General features: G+C 39.4%; 1 protein-coding gene across 1 annotated transcript; it reads right to left on the bottom strand.

Annotated features, from left to right (window-relative positions):
• Positions 1-4282: 4282 nt before the first annotated feature.
• On the bottom strand, positions 4283-14842 carry LOC129237545 (ETS-like protein pointed). The gene is made up of 4 exons (XM_054872362.1): positions 14671-14842; positions 11285-11401; positions 8816-9019; positions 4283-4515 (listed from the first exon to the last, which is right to left on the bottom strand). The coding sequence occupies exons 1-4, from the start codon at positions 14840-14842 to the stop codon at positions 4283-4285; spliced, it is 726 nt and encodes a 241-aa protein (XP_054728337.1).
• Between the last annotated feature and the right edge of the window lie 1861 nt (positions 14843-16703).

Consider the following 16703-nt stretch of genomic DNA (forward strand, 5'->3'; position numbering starts at 1 on the left):
ACAAAATCAAAAGCTGATATTCATCAAAAGAAGGTTTTGTTATCAGTTTGATGGGATTACAAAGGAATTGTCTACTTTGAACCCTTACCACCCAACCGAACGATCAATTCTGATGTCTACATTGAACAACTAACGAAATTAAACAATGCAGTTGAAGAGAAGCGGCCCGAATTGACAAATCGAAAAAGTATTGTATTCCATCATGACAATGCAAGATGACACACATCTTTGGCCACTCGGCAAAAAGTATTGGAGCTTGGTTGGGATGCTTTGCTACATCCAACATATAGTACTGACCTTGCACCATCTGATTACTTTTTGTTTCGAGCTTTACAAAACTCCTTGAATAGTAAAAACTTCAATAATGGTGATGATGTCAAATCGTACCTGATTCATTTTTTTTTGCTAATAAAAACCAGAAGTTTTATGAACGTGGGATTATGATGCTGCCTGAAAGATGGCAAAAGGTCATTGACTAAAATTGGCAATACATTACAGAATAAAGTTATTTAGTTCCATGAAAAAATTGTCTTTGATTTTCTAGAAAAAATCCGCAATTACTTAGTTGCCAACCCAATAGTTTATACTAACACGTTCGAAATTATATTAATAGTTTTGATATTTCGGAGCAGTTTGAGAATAGCAATTTAAGATTTTTTTTTTAAATAAATAATTATTTCTTAGTTCCAGCTAATTCCTGTATTTGTTGGCTGTGGTCCATGTTTTATCGACAAACTATGCAATAAGCTAACCAGGTGTTTACAAATCCGCGTAACAACCTTCGGTCACACTACAATTTTAGTCACAAATAACTGCGCCCGTAATGCCGATTACTGTCGCCGTCTGCCTAGGACATGTCCAGACATTCACAGAGAAAACGCTGAGTGCTATCAGCCTCCTCTAAGCCAGACAGGCAAATTGGGTTCTCAATAAATGAATGGTGGTTATATACTGACCCCGTGGGTTGTGTCCTGTAATAATACCGACCATTAACCGGACGTCTTTCCTTCCAAGTTTTAGTAGAAAGTTTGACAGTGTTCTGTTCGGGTTTGTCACAAAACACTTTGCAGTTCTGCAGCGTTTAAGAATGGACCATCGCTCTTTATGTAAATTGCATACATAATCGCTGATCTACTTCATGATTTCGGTAGAACTGATCCCGATTATTGGCTTTGTTCCTTGTGGGGTAACTGCTGATCTGCAGTTGGCCAATTCATTCACCCCTTGCTCACCTACGGATGTGAGTTGCTGGAAGCAGATGCAGATGCTGTTGCCGTTTTTGGCATTCAAGTTACGTTATGGCTCAGACTGGCATTTGATTGCCAAGCACTTCTGTCACGAAATTTGGGCCAAAATCGATCTCCCCCATCTGATTGTCACTGCTACGTTCTACCATTTGATAAAAATTTGTTTGAATTTGTGTTATTTTGTTTATTTAATTATGCCCCATTATTTGAATTGACTTACTTACGCGCAGTTTGATCACTTTGTCTACACTCTGACCTCATTTGCATAGCTTTTTCAACAAATTTTATTAAGTTTTGCGTCATTTAATTAATTAAATTTTATTACTATTTCTGTACATTTCTGCCCATTTCTGATCATTTATATCATTTTATTTGCCTAGCCATCGTTTCACATCATAAGTATGATGTGCAATGCCCATAAATTCAACTAATTTATTATAATGTCAACAGCACTGACAGACGGTGGCAAGCAAAGGCGGACAAGTGAGTGGCGGTCAAGAAATTAGTATTAAGTGAGCCACTATGCCATGTCATCCGAAGTTAGTAGCAACGCAGCAACAGCATCCCAATGCTATTAATTAAAACTAAAAAAAAGAAGAAATTATGTATGCTTTCATTTGAGTATGTGTGTGTAGATTCAGCTACGTTTGTTTGCTGGTGTGTTGTGGCGTTTTTATCTCTTCCCATTTAATTTGTGGTATGCCACCAGCTCAATTAAGCCACCGTGAATATGTGAATATTAATAAATACGATAAATAAATTTATTGCTTATGCACTACATCAAGTTAACACCATGACAGCCGAGCGAAGATTTCGAAAAGGAAATGCACAAGCACACAAATATAGTAATTCATTTAGTATGCGTACACACATACATACGCACAAGTAGAAAACGCATGTGGCTGAGTTGTCAATGTTACAAATGTATCTGCAACTTAAAATTTGTATATCATTAATATTCTTATTGGAGTTATCTCAATGATAGCTCCAAATGCCACGAGGGAGCAGCAGCAATAGCTTTAATTCAATTTGTATCGCGCTAAAGCGAAATTATTTAAAATGTTGTAAACATCATCGAATGTAGCAGAAGCAGAAGTAGGTGGTGAAGGTGAAGGTGAAGAAAAAAGCACCGTACGTGGGCTGAGCGCACGCCGTTGGCGGTCGGTGGCTGGTGGCTGGCGCCAAGCGCATCCAACGATATTAGCTACCCTGCCAAAGCGGGCGTACGATCGCCTTCATTCGTATAGTAGTCGCTATATAACAGAAGAATTCATTTAACGATAGTCCCCTTTTGCTATAAATTTTGTATTTTTTTTGTTTTTTTTTTCGTGTGCTCAAATGTTAATGTCTAATATTTTTTACCTCTTATTTTTTTGAAAATGAGTTTCCGTTTCATTTCATTTCGAATTGCTCAGATATAGTAAATAAATTAGTCAAACAGCAAATAAAATTAATAGTTTGTCCAAACAAAGTTCAAATTAGCAATTAATAAACGATATACAGCGATGTCATAAATTAAAAACAAATCAACGATCAAACCAAAACGAAGCATTCAAATTAAAAGTCAAAATAAACTCTTTTGGCAATTTTATGGTTTTGGTTACGGTTGGAAGTAGTAGTGATATTTCTGTGATGCAGTGCAGATCATTAAAGCATCATTCAGTCTATGTCCGTGTGTGTGTGTGTGTGCTTATTGGTGAGTTTGGCACACGCCGGATGCGCACGCAAAATAAATAGTAGACGATAGCGCGGCAGAGCTGCTCGCCCAGATATGTTTACCCAAATTGGTGAACTTGATTTTTCCAAAATTTTCGAAAAACAAAATTTGGCAAAATAAATATTCGAACTGAGAATATTTGAAATCTATGGCATCCGCTTGTAAATTAGAAATTATACATTTTCGCACTTTGCACTTCTTCACATCGCAAACATTTCTTATTATATCTAAACGGTGCCTACAGCCTAGACAGCCGCTAGCGTTAAGCGGGATTACGGGATTAGCGCAGTTAATTCCGATTCAAATTGTAGAGTGCCAGACGGGCGTTGGGAATAGCTGATATGGACCAGAAAAGTTGGACCGCAGACAGAAAATGCAGGAATTAGCGGCCCTGATACTTAGAAATAATTATTTATGAAAAAATTTTAAAATCCTATTTCGCAAACTGCTCCGAAATATGAAAAAACGAATGTAATTTCGAACGTATTAGTGCAAATTAGCATTGCACCCAGTCTTTCTTGTTCTTCTCTTTAAAAGATTCATTAGTTTTCATTCCCAATAGATATGAACTGTTATTTTTCGGCAATGTTGCCATCGAAAATTTCCCCAATTGTTCCATAAATGGAGGGACCTACAGTTTTAAGCCGACTCCGATCGGAAAATGGTTTTTTATGAGGAGCTTTTTCATGGCAGAAATACACTCGAAGGCTTGCCATTGCCTGCCGAAGGACGACCGCTATTAAAAAAAACTGTTTCTATCATTTTGCTGTTCGATGTACGGAGATTCGAACCTATGCACTCCGGAGTGGTAGTCACGCACTAACTCATTCGTCTACTGCGGCTGTCACTCCGCATTTTTTTTCCTTGTTCACTACCCTCGGGAGCATTGGGCCTCAACAAGACTTGTCTTGCGTTGGTTTCGTTAATCTATTTGATTTCTGACAGGGTAGGTGATTAGCCTTACGCTATCAATCCACATTAGTTGCACTTCATTCTTGAGATAATTCCGATTAACGCCAAAAGATTTTTAAATTTTGCAAATGGCGCCGTACGTCAATAATATTTGACACTTGTAAACTAGACAGCTGTCAAAGTGTCCAAATGTCAAAATGAAGATTTCTAACCCTCAAAATGTTCTACTTTTGTATTTGAATTAGAAAAATAATTATTAAAATTGGGGAATAATTTTACGCCACCTTGTATAACATATATGTAACATTTTTTTAACTTTTGCAAAATTACCCATCCCCTTCTGATTTTAAAAACTCAAAACAAAAAAAACAATTACGAATTAACAAAAAATAAAATGATTTTGACTTTACTCACCGCTGTGATGCACCGAGGGCGAATGGAAGCTACTTTTATCACTGGATGGCGGTGTTGCGTAATCGGGTGCTAATCGGTGACTGTTGTTATTATTGTTATTGTTATTGCCGTTATTACCTAAATAATTGCCCACTTGATGATCTGATCCACAGACTGACGCAGTGGTGGCCGCCTCAAAGGCGCTCTGTTGTGAATTTACATCATCAACGCCGCATTTTTCACAATCTAAGTATAAATAAAAATTAAATTTATAAACAAAAAATAATAACAACAAATAATTAAATAAATAATATAAACGTAAAATAAATTTAAATTATAAATGCACACAAATTCGAGAAACTGATAAATAAATAATCGTTGTTGTTTTATAATTCGTCAGAAATAGAAAAAAAAGTAGAAATACAATCTGCAGCAAAAGTTTATTTCAATTAGTAAATTAAATTAGGTTGCTTTGGATTTCATTCGGTTTTCCTGCAATGGATCAAATCCTATCTCTCTGACGAGGTTCCTCAAGGAAGTATTTTAGGCTCTTACTATTTGTTCTGTTTATTAACGTTGTAGTTTTTCTTACGCAGAGTTTTTCCCTGTGCAGATGATTTAAAAAAATTTTGCTTTCATAAAAGATCTGAACGGCATGCGTAAACTTCAATCGGATATTGATAATTTGCATCTCTGGTGTACTAAGAATCGGCTCTCTTTGAATATTAAATATTAAAATATCAAATACCTTTGTTCACTCGGAAAAGTATATCAAACTCTTTCTTTGAAACTCCTGATGAAACCAAAGATCCTGGCATTACTTTTTTATTGAATTTCAAATTTAATAGTCAACATTAGGCTTTGTTAGGCGGAACTGTGCGCGGTTCTCTGACCCATATACAATATTATTTTTGTTTGTTTGTTTGTGCAAGCACTGCACTCAAACCATATTAAGTCCATTGAAATGCACCCGGGTTTCCTTTTTTTAATTTTCCAAGGAGCCAAAGTGATCACTTCTTAACACATCAGTGCCAAAGACATCAAGTCTGATTCGAGCGAAGGCCGGGCAGACGTACAGAAAGTGGTCCGTCGTCTCATGCTCCTATCCATATTCTGGGCAGAGTGCCGGTCATCAGTTCAACCAGCTGCCTACAGTCTCTTCTGCTTAATAACAGGAGGATCAGCGACAGTTCGTCGGACATGACAGGTAACATCAGTTCTGTCTGTCTGCAGCCACTCTTAGCCTGCCAACTAGCTTGTGGGTTGAAGTAATCCGTTTGATAACCGTGACTATGATGGCTGTAGAAGCGAGTGGCAGAAAGGGCTCCGGACCAAAGAAGTTGATCTCAGTTCCCATTCTAGCTAAAGAGTCAGAGGTTTCGAGGTCTACCGACATATTTCAACCTGGATTTACAGGATTCAACTACCCTTGAAGTAGTTGGAGGGCTGTCTAAGGCCGTGAACGCAGTTTTGCTATCACTAGACACACGTAGAAATCTGCATCTCCACCTGTTTTCCGCAACAAAGTTTTTGCTTTTTGAACTACATGCACCTCAGCTTGAAACACAGATGCATGCATTCCAATAGCAAAGTGTAGTTTTATCCCTCTAGATTCCACGGGCTCGTTTTCAGAGTTTGACCACAATTGAGCCTCTGACAGCACCGCACTGTATTTATTTTCAAGTACGACTCCTAACGGCATGGAGTTAAGGGGAGTGGAGAGAATCATTGGACAGGGACAGAAACGTCGGACAGGAGCCGTAGTTCGATTGCATTTCAGCCTGCAGACGGCCTTCAAGGCCGCTCCTTGGATGAAAACATCAAATAGCCCTTTTACTGCTCTCTAAAGTTGAAAACCTAACTTGGGGAGTGCCAGACTGGCACATGAACAATTTCACTTACCTAAGTTTCGTAGGGTAATTTAAAATTTAACTTTCTTTTTCACAATATGGTAAATTTTAGATTGTTGGAACCCGGCAGCTATTGATTACTCTTATCATTAGCGCTTACGCAAAATTCTCTGGAAACTTGCAAAATATACTATGAATACCAGGTTCCTTTGAATACTTTGATATCAATTATGAAGTTTAACGCCTTCACAACTTGACAGGCAAATGCGTTGACGGCCATTACGAGACTTTCAAGCCCAAGAATGGAGGCCGTTTCTATTGATTTTAGGCCGTTTGTTCGCAGTCTAGTTGGAAGAACTGCCAAAGGTTGCGATGATTTATTTTACTTATTTATTTTTATTTGCATTGGGGTTTGAATTAATACTGTTTTTTTTTTTATTTTAGACCGTGGGCTGTCTTGTAGGAAGAACTGAAACAAGGTTCCGATGGTTTATTTTACTCGTACAGTACAATAGTGATAGTCCGACATTTTTTAATCCGACACGTTCGGTAATCCGACAACCTCATAACGTCTATGGATGCAATTGGCATTATTTTGTTTTGATCAGTCGTAGCAGAGCAGCAGAAAGGGATTGTGTTTTGTTTCCCGGTCACAACGTATTTGTCATTAAATTTGAACGACGCCAGTTCTCTCGCAATTTCTGACGGTGTTGATGTGATTTTTTTCTGTCTTTTCGTGTCATTAAATGGAACCTTCGGTAGTCCGGAATATTTGATAATCCGACAACGAGTCGGTCCCGTATGTGTCGGACTATCACGATTGGACTGTACTTATTTATTTTTAGTTGGGTTGAGAGAAATCGATCCTGATAGTCAGAATGTGCCTCTCCGATTAACGAGTTGACTTTTTAAGAGCTGCTCGTTCAACTTAGCAATACTTTTTTTTTAAATACTTTTAAGAAAATAATCCACCTAGCGATTTTGGGAATCACTGAGTTTGCCTCTTTGCGAATACTCTTTTTTTCTAAGTAATGAAGTCTTAAAGGTAGATATTTTTCAAGTGAAAACAGCGCTTTTAGTGATTTTCGTTTTCCTAAAAAACCGGCGCTAGGCCTTCAAAAACCTTTCATGCTAGCCAAATCAGCAAAATATTACCACTACACCAATAGATGACCTTTTTGCCATGCAATTCTAAACTTTTTCCCTTCAATCAAGCATAAATTCTGATTCAGAAATGCGTATTTTTTTCTGCGCAACATTGGGCGATAAGCAAATTTTCATATGATTACGATTATTGTCTGCTTCCTTTGAACCATTAACGTTATCAGCGCAACAAGCTGCTTTCCGACAAGGTAGCCATCAACAAAGCAGCGAAGAAAGCAACAATTCATGTGGTACTTAGATAGCAGACTCACAGAGTAGTGACCAACGAAAGGCGAAGCACGCGACCGAACGTTGCTGATTTAACTCAATCGCAGGAGTAGCAGAAGGCAAAAATTGAGGCACAAGCCAAGTTAACCCATTCACAATCGAATTTGTTCCAATAATACAAAGTGATACAACGTACAAGTGGAAGTGGAAAATCAATGAAAACTCAGCGGGCATTTAGAGGAAGGCTGCTGCTATTGCTGCTGCTGCTGGTCCGATTGCTGTTACACCCGCCGGCGGCTGAGCAGACATCCACCGCGGTGATTTTGTTACCTCGAAGACATCCGCTTTGAAAGCGTTATGCTGCCTTGTGGATGTGTGCGTATAAGTGCAAGCATTTTTCGCGTGCGCTTGTAGTTTTATTTTTTACCTCTACTCTAACATTTCTGTATTTTTTTTTTTCATATCGACCGTTGGCTGGTTATTTAGTTGGTTAGAAAAGCGTCAAAGTGAGTTAGGACAATCGAAGTGGTCAGAGAGTGTACATACACACAAACACGAAGATATGCAGAGATATGCGACTAGGAGCATGTGAGAGTGTGTGCGTGTGTGCATTGACGCAACAGGTTAGCTGGCGAAACGGCAGCTGCAATTTGCTACCCTTTCACTTCCAGCCAAACAATCACTTTGCCACCCAACTGTTTGGCCTTTAGTTGTATTAGCGGAAGTTTAAATTAAATTTTCTTTTACATTTCCTAGCGGTAGGCACTAGTCCTGTTGTTATTGTTGTCGAGAAATTTAACTCGATTTATTTCTTATGTATGTATGTATGTTTTGATATACCTTGAGCAGCAGTAAAAAAATAGTTTACATAAAAAGTTACTCTCATTTAATTTTGTAACGTCTAAAGGCTGTTTGCTCGAAGTTAAACAAAGGTAAAAAAAGTATGAGGCGCCCACGATTTCTGCTGCATAAAATCAATTTGAATCTATTAAATTTCCAAACCATGTCCTTGACATGCTGCTAATAGCTGCACTGCTTCCAACGAAAAAGAAAAATATTCAATCATACCATACATAAAAGCATTTTAACGAATTTCTGTTGGCGCCTCCAATACATTAATATTCCAAGTGCCACTTCAACTAACATGGCGCTGCAGCATAAAGCGATCGACCTTTTTGAAGCGAATCATTTTTTCTCTATAATTTTTAACAACCAATACTGCACATACACCCGCGCACGCGCGCGCATTCACAACTTGTAGTATCTCCCATAACTGCCTGTTTTCCCTTTTATATGCATTTTTTCCATCTTCTCTATTCACTCACCTTTCTGCAGTATATCTAAGTGTTCCCACAAAATATCGCCCGTAAATGGCGGTGTTATCGCTAGAAACTTGTCTTTGCCTAATTCAATCATATCACGTCCTTTCATTTTTATAAACGGCTCCAAATTCATCGAGACCAAGGAGAACTCTTTGATTGCCCAATTAAGCCAATAGATGACATGCTCCTCCGTCCATTCGCGCGGATCTTCAAAAGACAAAGCAAAACAAAAGCAAACGGTAATTAAATAAAATTAATATGCATGTAATGATTAAAAATCGCTTAAAATACAATGGGAATTTTTCCTCATATGCACGTACAATATTTTGTAGAAAAAAAGAAAAGATATTAAAATTAAAAAGTTGGCTATTTGTATGCATTCGATAGGCTCACTTAACAGTGTTGTCGGCGTCATTTTTTATTTCACTTGTAATTTCCCTTAATTAATATTACGCGTCTAAATATGTTGGGAATATTAACAAGCTGCGACTTGAGCTAATTTATTTATGTTATTATGTATTTTTACACGAAAATACAACATTTTCAACATTGAGCTGTAAATAAACGAAGCGTGGGAGTAAATGTTTGGGAATAATATTTGGGGTAATATTATCAATGGGAAACAAAAACAAGTAAATTAAGATTGTTTGAAATGTTGTATAAAATTGGAGTGCCGACACTTTATTAGCCTTAGGGCCGGTTTTTCGACGCTAGTTTAAGTGTGGTGAATTTTTCAAACTGAGATGGGTAGGAGGTAGGTGAAATGGTTGAAGTGCCACACTGGAACTCTCCAAGTATCATTAAAGCGCCGTTTTGATATCGTTACGAGACCTCCAACAGGAAGATATCTGCAACCAACCAGAGCTGTTGCGAATGCAAAGGAGAAGATTGATGGGATTTAAGTAGACGCACTTCCCTAGGCTGCCGACCTTAATCGTCTAGCTGTCAAACCTAGATATTTATAGAGAAAGTGCGCAACAGGCTCCTTCTCTGAAGAGCCCCCACAGCTTCTGCAATGGGATCTGAGATCAATTCAGTTGGCCCCCTCCTGGCAAGCTTATCAGCAATTTAAATGGGATTAAATGGTAAACCTCGCTTTTCTGCGTGTGTGCCGATTGTCCAACGAGTGGTAAACACCGCTAGGAGTATGGAAATTGAGTGGCGTGGAGTCCACAGCAGGACTTTTTGAGTCCGGCGGTTATTGTACGGGGGCCAAAGGCACCATGACGTCGTCAGAGCCTTGATCGCAGTTTGACTATCAGAAAAAATGTTCATATCTCCCTCGCTCCTGCGTTCCTTAATCATTCTGCTTGCCTGCAGGATCGCAAAGACTTCTGCCTGAAAGACACTTGCAGTATTCGGTAATTTTAAGAAAAACTTCAAGAGGTGATGCTACCATGATGATGAAGAAAATATTCCATTTGGTGGCTTTTTATGGAAGATCCAATGAATTTTGTGTCACTGGCAAATGTTAGTACGTGAATGGTTTTTACAAAATAATGTTGAAGTTGTGGGTTGGCCGAGCCAGTCAACCGACCTAAGCCCCATCGGAAACCTTTGGGGAGATTTAAAGAAGCCAATCAAACAATCAAATGAAAGTACTATGTTATTCCACTGCCACAAAAACCTATCGCATTCTGAGCTACGATGAGATCTTGAGCATAGAAATGCCAGAAGATACATATCTAGTGGGATACGCATCCGATATAGCGGCGGTCATAACAGCCCGGGACAATAGGAACACTAGGCGCAAGCTCAACCAAGTTATGATAATGACGCAAATATGCCTTGAGGACGACGGCCTGGAACGCCCCAAACATAAGGCCGAAGTCATTCTTATCATTTTTCTTGACTACAGGCTTATTTTCTGGGCCCATATACAGAATGCGGCTACCAAAGCAGCAAAGGTCACGAAAGTGCTAAGAGGATTAATCGCAAATATTGGTGGCTCCAAGAAGGCTCAAACTCAAATTCTCCTATACGGCAGCGAAATATGGGCAATTGTGTCAAACTGCAAAGCCAAGCGCAAAGCACTGGAGGCTGTGTAACAAATAGTGGCACTCAGAGTTGTCTCAGCCTACCACACTGTCTTTGGCGCTGCAGTCTTTGTAATCAGCGAGGAGATACCCGTCGATCTCATGGCTCGGAAACGAATGAATGCGTGGTACTCCTGGAAGAAACACATCATCCCTAGCGTCGCGAAACGGAGCTGCCAAATCATGCAGCGGCGGCAAAGGATCTTCGGCAAAGTGAACTACTTCTTAACTAAGTAACTCTCGGACTACGGATACTTCCGCAGATATCTATACCACATGGACAAGGTAAGCGATCCCAAGCAACTGGGAAGCGCCAATGACGCTGAACACACGATAGCTCGCGGTAAGAGATGCTCTGAGGAAGCTGTTATACTTTTTTTGGATCATTTTCTAAAGCTATTAATTATCAATATGATTATGGTTAAATTTGGATTACCTTTGGTAATATTGCAGTTCTGCACCTCCTTCTCCCATGATGCGAAAGAGGCCTTTAACACTTCGGCTACCTTTCGATTTGTACCCGGGGTGAGTGGTGGAATTTGTGTTGGCACATCTGAAATGAAAAGAAAGACATACTTATAAATCCATGTAATCAATTAAAGTCAAAAATTTTCGGAGGGATGGACGACAATTTAGTCTTCGGCTGATCCTAATAATTAAAAAAATAAATTTTAAGCAAAAATGGGCGTCCGTTTTTAAAAAATTTACTTGCGGCGTAATCGATTTTCGCATCTTCTCTTGATACCCATTTCGTATCACTCAGGAAGCAATGAGAGGAAAAGGCGGTAATCACTTGGTGCTAGGGCCGAACTATATGGTGGATGTATTAAAACTTTCCAACCAAGCTTCCTTAGTTTTTGGCGAGTCATTACAGACGTGTGGCTTTGCGTCAACAAAATCAACAACACCTATTCTGTTGGCCAATTCTGGCCGTTTCTGGTCAATCGCTCCCAATCCCACCACATGCACAGTAGAACATTCCTGTCGTAAGTGACTTATTTCCCTTCCCCAGTCACCATCCGTATAAGAAATGTGTCGGTTTGGCTAATGCTGCGTAGATGGAAATTCGATCCATCATGTTTTTTTGTGTTAATTGGTGTGGCGCAGAAACATCGAGCTTCTGTTTAAATCGAGTTTTGCGCAATGGTCAATCTATAGCTCTTGGCGATGCCACGACTACTAACATGTCAGTTTCTGTGAGTTTACCTGAGACATTTTCAACATTTTCTTTAACATCAAAAATGCCTGAACGAAATCGATGACAATTGCACGTACTTAGCTGTCCCAGTATCGGCACCATAAAGACCATTCACAATTTCAGCGGCTTGGCATGCATTTTCGCCTTTATCAAAAACTGTAAAGGCACCATTGTCAACAGCCTGTAACTCACATCTGAATGGAACAAACAAAAAACAGCAAAAGAATTTGTGTAGTGTGAAGTTCACCTTGGAGTGCCGAGCATACAATTTAAATTGTTTGATCGATACATTACTAGATATCTAATTTATTGAAATCAAAAGCATGTGGACTTAGTATTATCCATTCTGAGATTAGCGACTTTGCGCCTTAACTTTTCGGCATTAACACTCCCAGCATGCGTAATAAAGATGTCGAAAAACCAAACACTAACTGCTCCTCGGTGTAATCTTTATTGCACTAGTTCGGAGATAAAGGTGGTGGTAGAGGTGTTACTGAGTGACACAGCCCAGACCCCATTAGCACAAAATATCCCATTTTGATAAAACACTTGCAGCTCTACTAGTATTTATTAGTCGAACCATCTTGAGTTGACTTTGAATCTCCCAATGCCGTCTATTTTCTTTTCTGTAATTTCTTACAAGTTAACCATCGGGAATCCCCCAGCATTCTATAGCGTAGAGGACCCAAACTTGGGCACTCACACAGATAGTGAAGGACTATTTCCATTTTTCTTCTTTTCAATTGCAGCTTCTACATCTATCGTTGTACGGCCACCCCACTTTCCTGGCATGATCTCTCAAAGGCCAGTGACCGGTTATTGTTGACGTAATCCTGAATATATCTGATCGTGGCCTCCTTAAAAACTCGTGAGTTCTGGATTTGTTGAAATTGGGCCACGTTTGTTTAGTTATTTTGCAGGTATCCGTATTAGTCTATCTGTCAACGGCCTGCTTCTGGAATAGCGAGAAGCTCTCCCTTTTGCGTCTCCTATTTCTATCGTTTAGGATTCGTTATAGGATGCCCCATTTATTTCTAGTTCATCGGCTTTCTCATTTCTTTGTATACTTCTATGGCCAGGTACCCAGAGGAAAGTGATGTCTGTCTTGCGCGCTAAAGCATTAAGTTCTTCTTTACATTCTGTGACGATTTTTTAATTGGTTGTAGGTGCCTTTAAAGCTAAGATGGCTGGTTGACTATCGGAAAAAATAAATACTTGCGATAGTTGTTATAGATAGTTTCTAATTGTCTTGCAAGCTTCCCTTATCCCAAGAACTTCTGCTTAAAAAATACTAGTCGAGTTTCCCAGGCGAAAAGTCTTCCAAGTTTCGAGGTCTTTCGAATATATACCGGCGCCGACGCTGCTATCCATCTTGGATCCGTCTGTATAAGTACAGTTGTATGCTCTTTGACTGCTGAACCTCAAATCCCATTCCTTTCGCGTGGAAAATTGTACCTTATTTTTCAAGCAGAAGTCTTTGTGGTAGGAGAGGCTACAGAAATAGCACTAGCAAGGACATCGAGCAACTCCCACATAAGTATATATGTTTTACAGTAAAGCGGCAATAAAGACAATAAACTCATATGAAATTTCATCTAAAAACATTCTTAAGGCCAGGGAAGTCATAGAGAGACTAGCCGCAAACAGACGGTTACATAAAGGCACTGCAGGACACAATATTGTAGATGAGATTGCCAAAAGCGCTGTTTACATACAATTCAAACAAGAAAACGACATACTGAAACTTTTCAATACGGTATACAATGGCATCGCTGGTGACATGGATAGGCAGGAGGTGGCACAATCTAGTCACCTGCAAAACCGCGAAAATCATGTGGTCACATAATGCAGATAAATACGCCAAATTCGTACCAGCCCTGTCTAGAAAGGAAACCAGAACTATCATAGGTATACTGACAGGTCACAATTTGTTAGCGGCATACGCATGCAAGATGGGAGTTGCAAGCAATGATAGCTGCAGATTTTGCAATGAACTGGGACAAAGGGAAACTCTAGAGCACCTTCTATGTTCTTACCCTGCATTAGCTAAAACCCGCATGAAATGTTTAGAAGCTCTACAATATGAGGGGTTAGAGTGTCCCTCTGGGTTGGAGCTTATTTAGATTCCCAAAGAACGCAAGCTTATTACAAGAAGCTTACTACAAGGAAGCATAAGGGTCAAGCTCCACTAAGGACCAATAGGTCTATGTGATGGCTTTCAGCCAGCCAGGTCAACCTAACCTAAGCTTTACCTTAAACTATTTTCTAAAGTCTAGGGTAGCATTCCAAAAACCACCTTATTTCATTCTGATGGCAGCATTCGTTGCTGTTAGCCGTAGCTCGGCGATAATCTCGAAAAGTATGGTGCGGTACTAAGCTTCACTTTGAGAGACTACTCTAATTTCTTACTGCAGGGCGCTAAGGCTTTATTGAAGTGTTTATTCAAATTGAAATCGTTAACGCCGCACGCCTCTTTGATTAACATCCAATTACAGTTGCCACGAAAGGCTAATCACCAGCAATTGCACTCAGTACTAAATTATACAGTTTTAGAACTAACTACGTATTTATTTATTCAAGTATGCGCGGCAAATATGTACAGAGTTATTTAGTAGATAAATCACCTTTTAGCTTCGCGCCGGAGGTATGCAACTGTTGCAGTTTATGCGTTCGCAAATGGAATTTATTCGAAAATCCAGTGTAGTTGTTATTGAGCAGCGATTGATGATGATTGTAGCCGGCACGTATGGGTGCACGCAAACGGCAATCCGACCAATCGATCCACTCATTTGTCATATTTTTAATGAAATGCGCGAAATAAGTCAAGTAATTTCGGATAACCACAAAAAAAAAAAAAAAATCAATGCAGCAGAGCAACAAAGTAGTAAAACGCAATACGAAACACGTAACACTTAACACTTGTCACTTGGCACTTATCACTTTGGTATGTGATTTTTTTTTGCTTTCTTATTGTGTGGTAGCAATCTTTACTATTTATGTTTTCATTCATGTAAGTCGATATTATGCACCCGTTTCGATAGTTTTCTTGCTTCCTTTGGATGGCATAGTCTCTCGATTCACACAATTGGCTAAATTAAGATAGAAGGGTTAACAAAAAAAGGGGAGTTTTTGATTTTTCCAATCCATATCTCGTAAAGTTCTCAATGGCGGCAACAACAAACGGCTCAATTAACAATCAGCATCACCCATAAGTCAAATACAACTGTACAAATATTATTAGTTTCACACACACATACATACATACGCGCTTGACGGCAGCAAAGAAAAGAGATGTACGTACACAAATAATCAAGTGGAATTTATCAGTTGGACGGCATGTCAGCAAACAGTTTTATCAGCTGACTGCAATGCCAAAAGTCAAATGATTTGTGTAAATAAATTCAATAAGGCGAATTAGAAGGAAAGAGTAGCAACAGGCGCATTGAAAGTGTTGAGCGTGCGCGTGTTGGCAATAAATTTCATTGTAAGTGATACAATTAAATTTCAGCAGCAGCAGCAGCAGAAATACTCGTAATAACTGTAGCAACATCATCATCAGCAAGAGTTGAACAATGCGGGCGTTTAAAATCAAATCAACGATTTTGACCTGCGATGTCAACGAAAGTCATGGCCCTTTCAACGCTGCCACTTCACAGCTTTTTAATGGGTGCAAACATACAAATTAACAAGCCTGCATACATACATACATACACACATAGAAGCATACATCCATAAAAATCGTACGAACAAGCAAGCAAGTCTAGTCGTGGGCGCTACCCTCACTATCGCTTAGCTATTTGAAATTGTCGGCTTTCTTTTCTTTCCTTGTCCGCCGCTTTGTTATGATTACTTGCTTTCTCAGCACAGCCAAGTGGACGAGTGGAAAAAAGTTTTGTTTGCCAGCGAAGTCATTTGTATCTTTCGAGGTACGCGTACACGCACTGCTAATGGGTGGGTTGGAAGAAATTTACGCTCGTAGGGTGATGAGGTGGCAAAATAGGGAATGAGAAGATGCGAAGTGTGTGGAAAAAAATAGTGCCGAAGTGATTAAGGTAGGGGCGTAAGAAAGAAAGTACTTGTGGGGTTAGTAGAAGCATACGACTGACCGATATATCGGGTGTTTTTTTGACGAGCTTGAGAACTTGAAAGATAATGCAAACCAGAAATCTTATTGGAATGATTTGGTTTTATGCCACAATATGTCACTATTATTGTAAGTAAGAAAAAGTTTTTTCTAATCGCGATCGCCACTCGGCAGGTAATGCTGAGCCTCCGAGTGTATTTCCCTGTAGGTCCCTCCATTTGTGGAACAACACCAAGACGCACGCCACAAAAAGGGGGAGAAGCTCGGTCAAACACCCAAAAAGGGTTTACGCGCCAATTATATATATAAGGTTGGCCAAAACTTCTTGAGGTATTTCCGCAAGCTTGTCTTTGCAAGCGCGTAGTTCTAGTTGCATTCGTCGCATCGGTTCACGCTAGAGCTTTTTGGAAAGCTCTTTTCACGTGCTAACACGTGTTTGATTAATTGTTGTTTGCTTTTAGTCGTTCGTGAGTTATAGCGTCGCAAACATGGAGCAAAATAAAGAGAAAATACGGCATATTTTACAGTACTACTACGATAAAGGCAAAAATGCATCTCATGCTGCCAATAAGA

The sequence above is a fragment of the Anastrepha obliqua genome, chromosome 1 (assembly GCF_027943255.1).
Source record: "Anastrepha obliqua isolate idAnaObli1 chromosome 1, idAnaObli1_1.0, whole genome shotgun sequence".
Taxonomy (NCBI): Eukaryota; Metazoa; Arthropoda; class Insecta; order Diptera; family Tephritidae; genus Anastrepha; species Anastrepha obliqua.

Excerpts from the sequence above, each read along its gene's own strand:
- LOC129237545 (XM_054872362.1), bottom strand. The coding sequence starts at position 14,842 with ATGACAAATGAGTGGATCGATTGGTCGGATTGCCGTTTGCGTGCACCC. Across the intron at positions 9,020-11,284 it reads GAACTGCAATATTACCAAAG|ATCCGCGCGAATGGACGGAG; the intron begins GTAATCCAAATT and ends TGTCTTTTGAAG. Across the intron at positions 4,516-8,815 it reads CTTAGATATACTGCAGAAAG|ATTGTGAAAAATGCGGCGTT; the intron begins GTGAGTGAATAG and ends ATTTATACTTAG.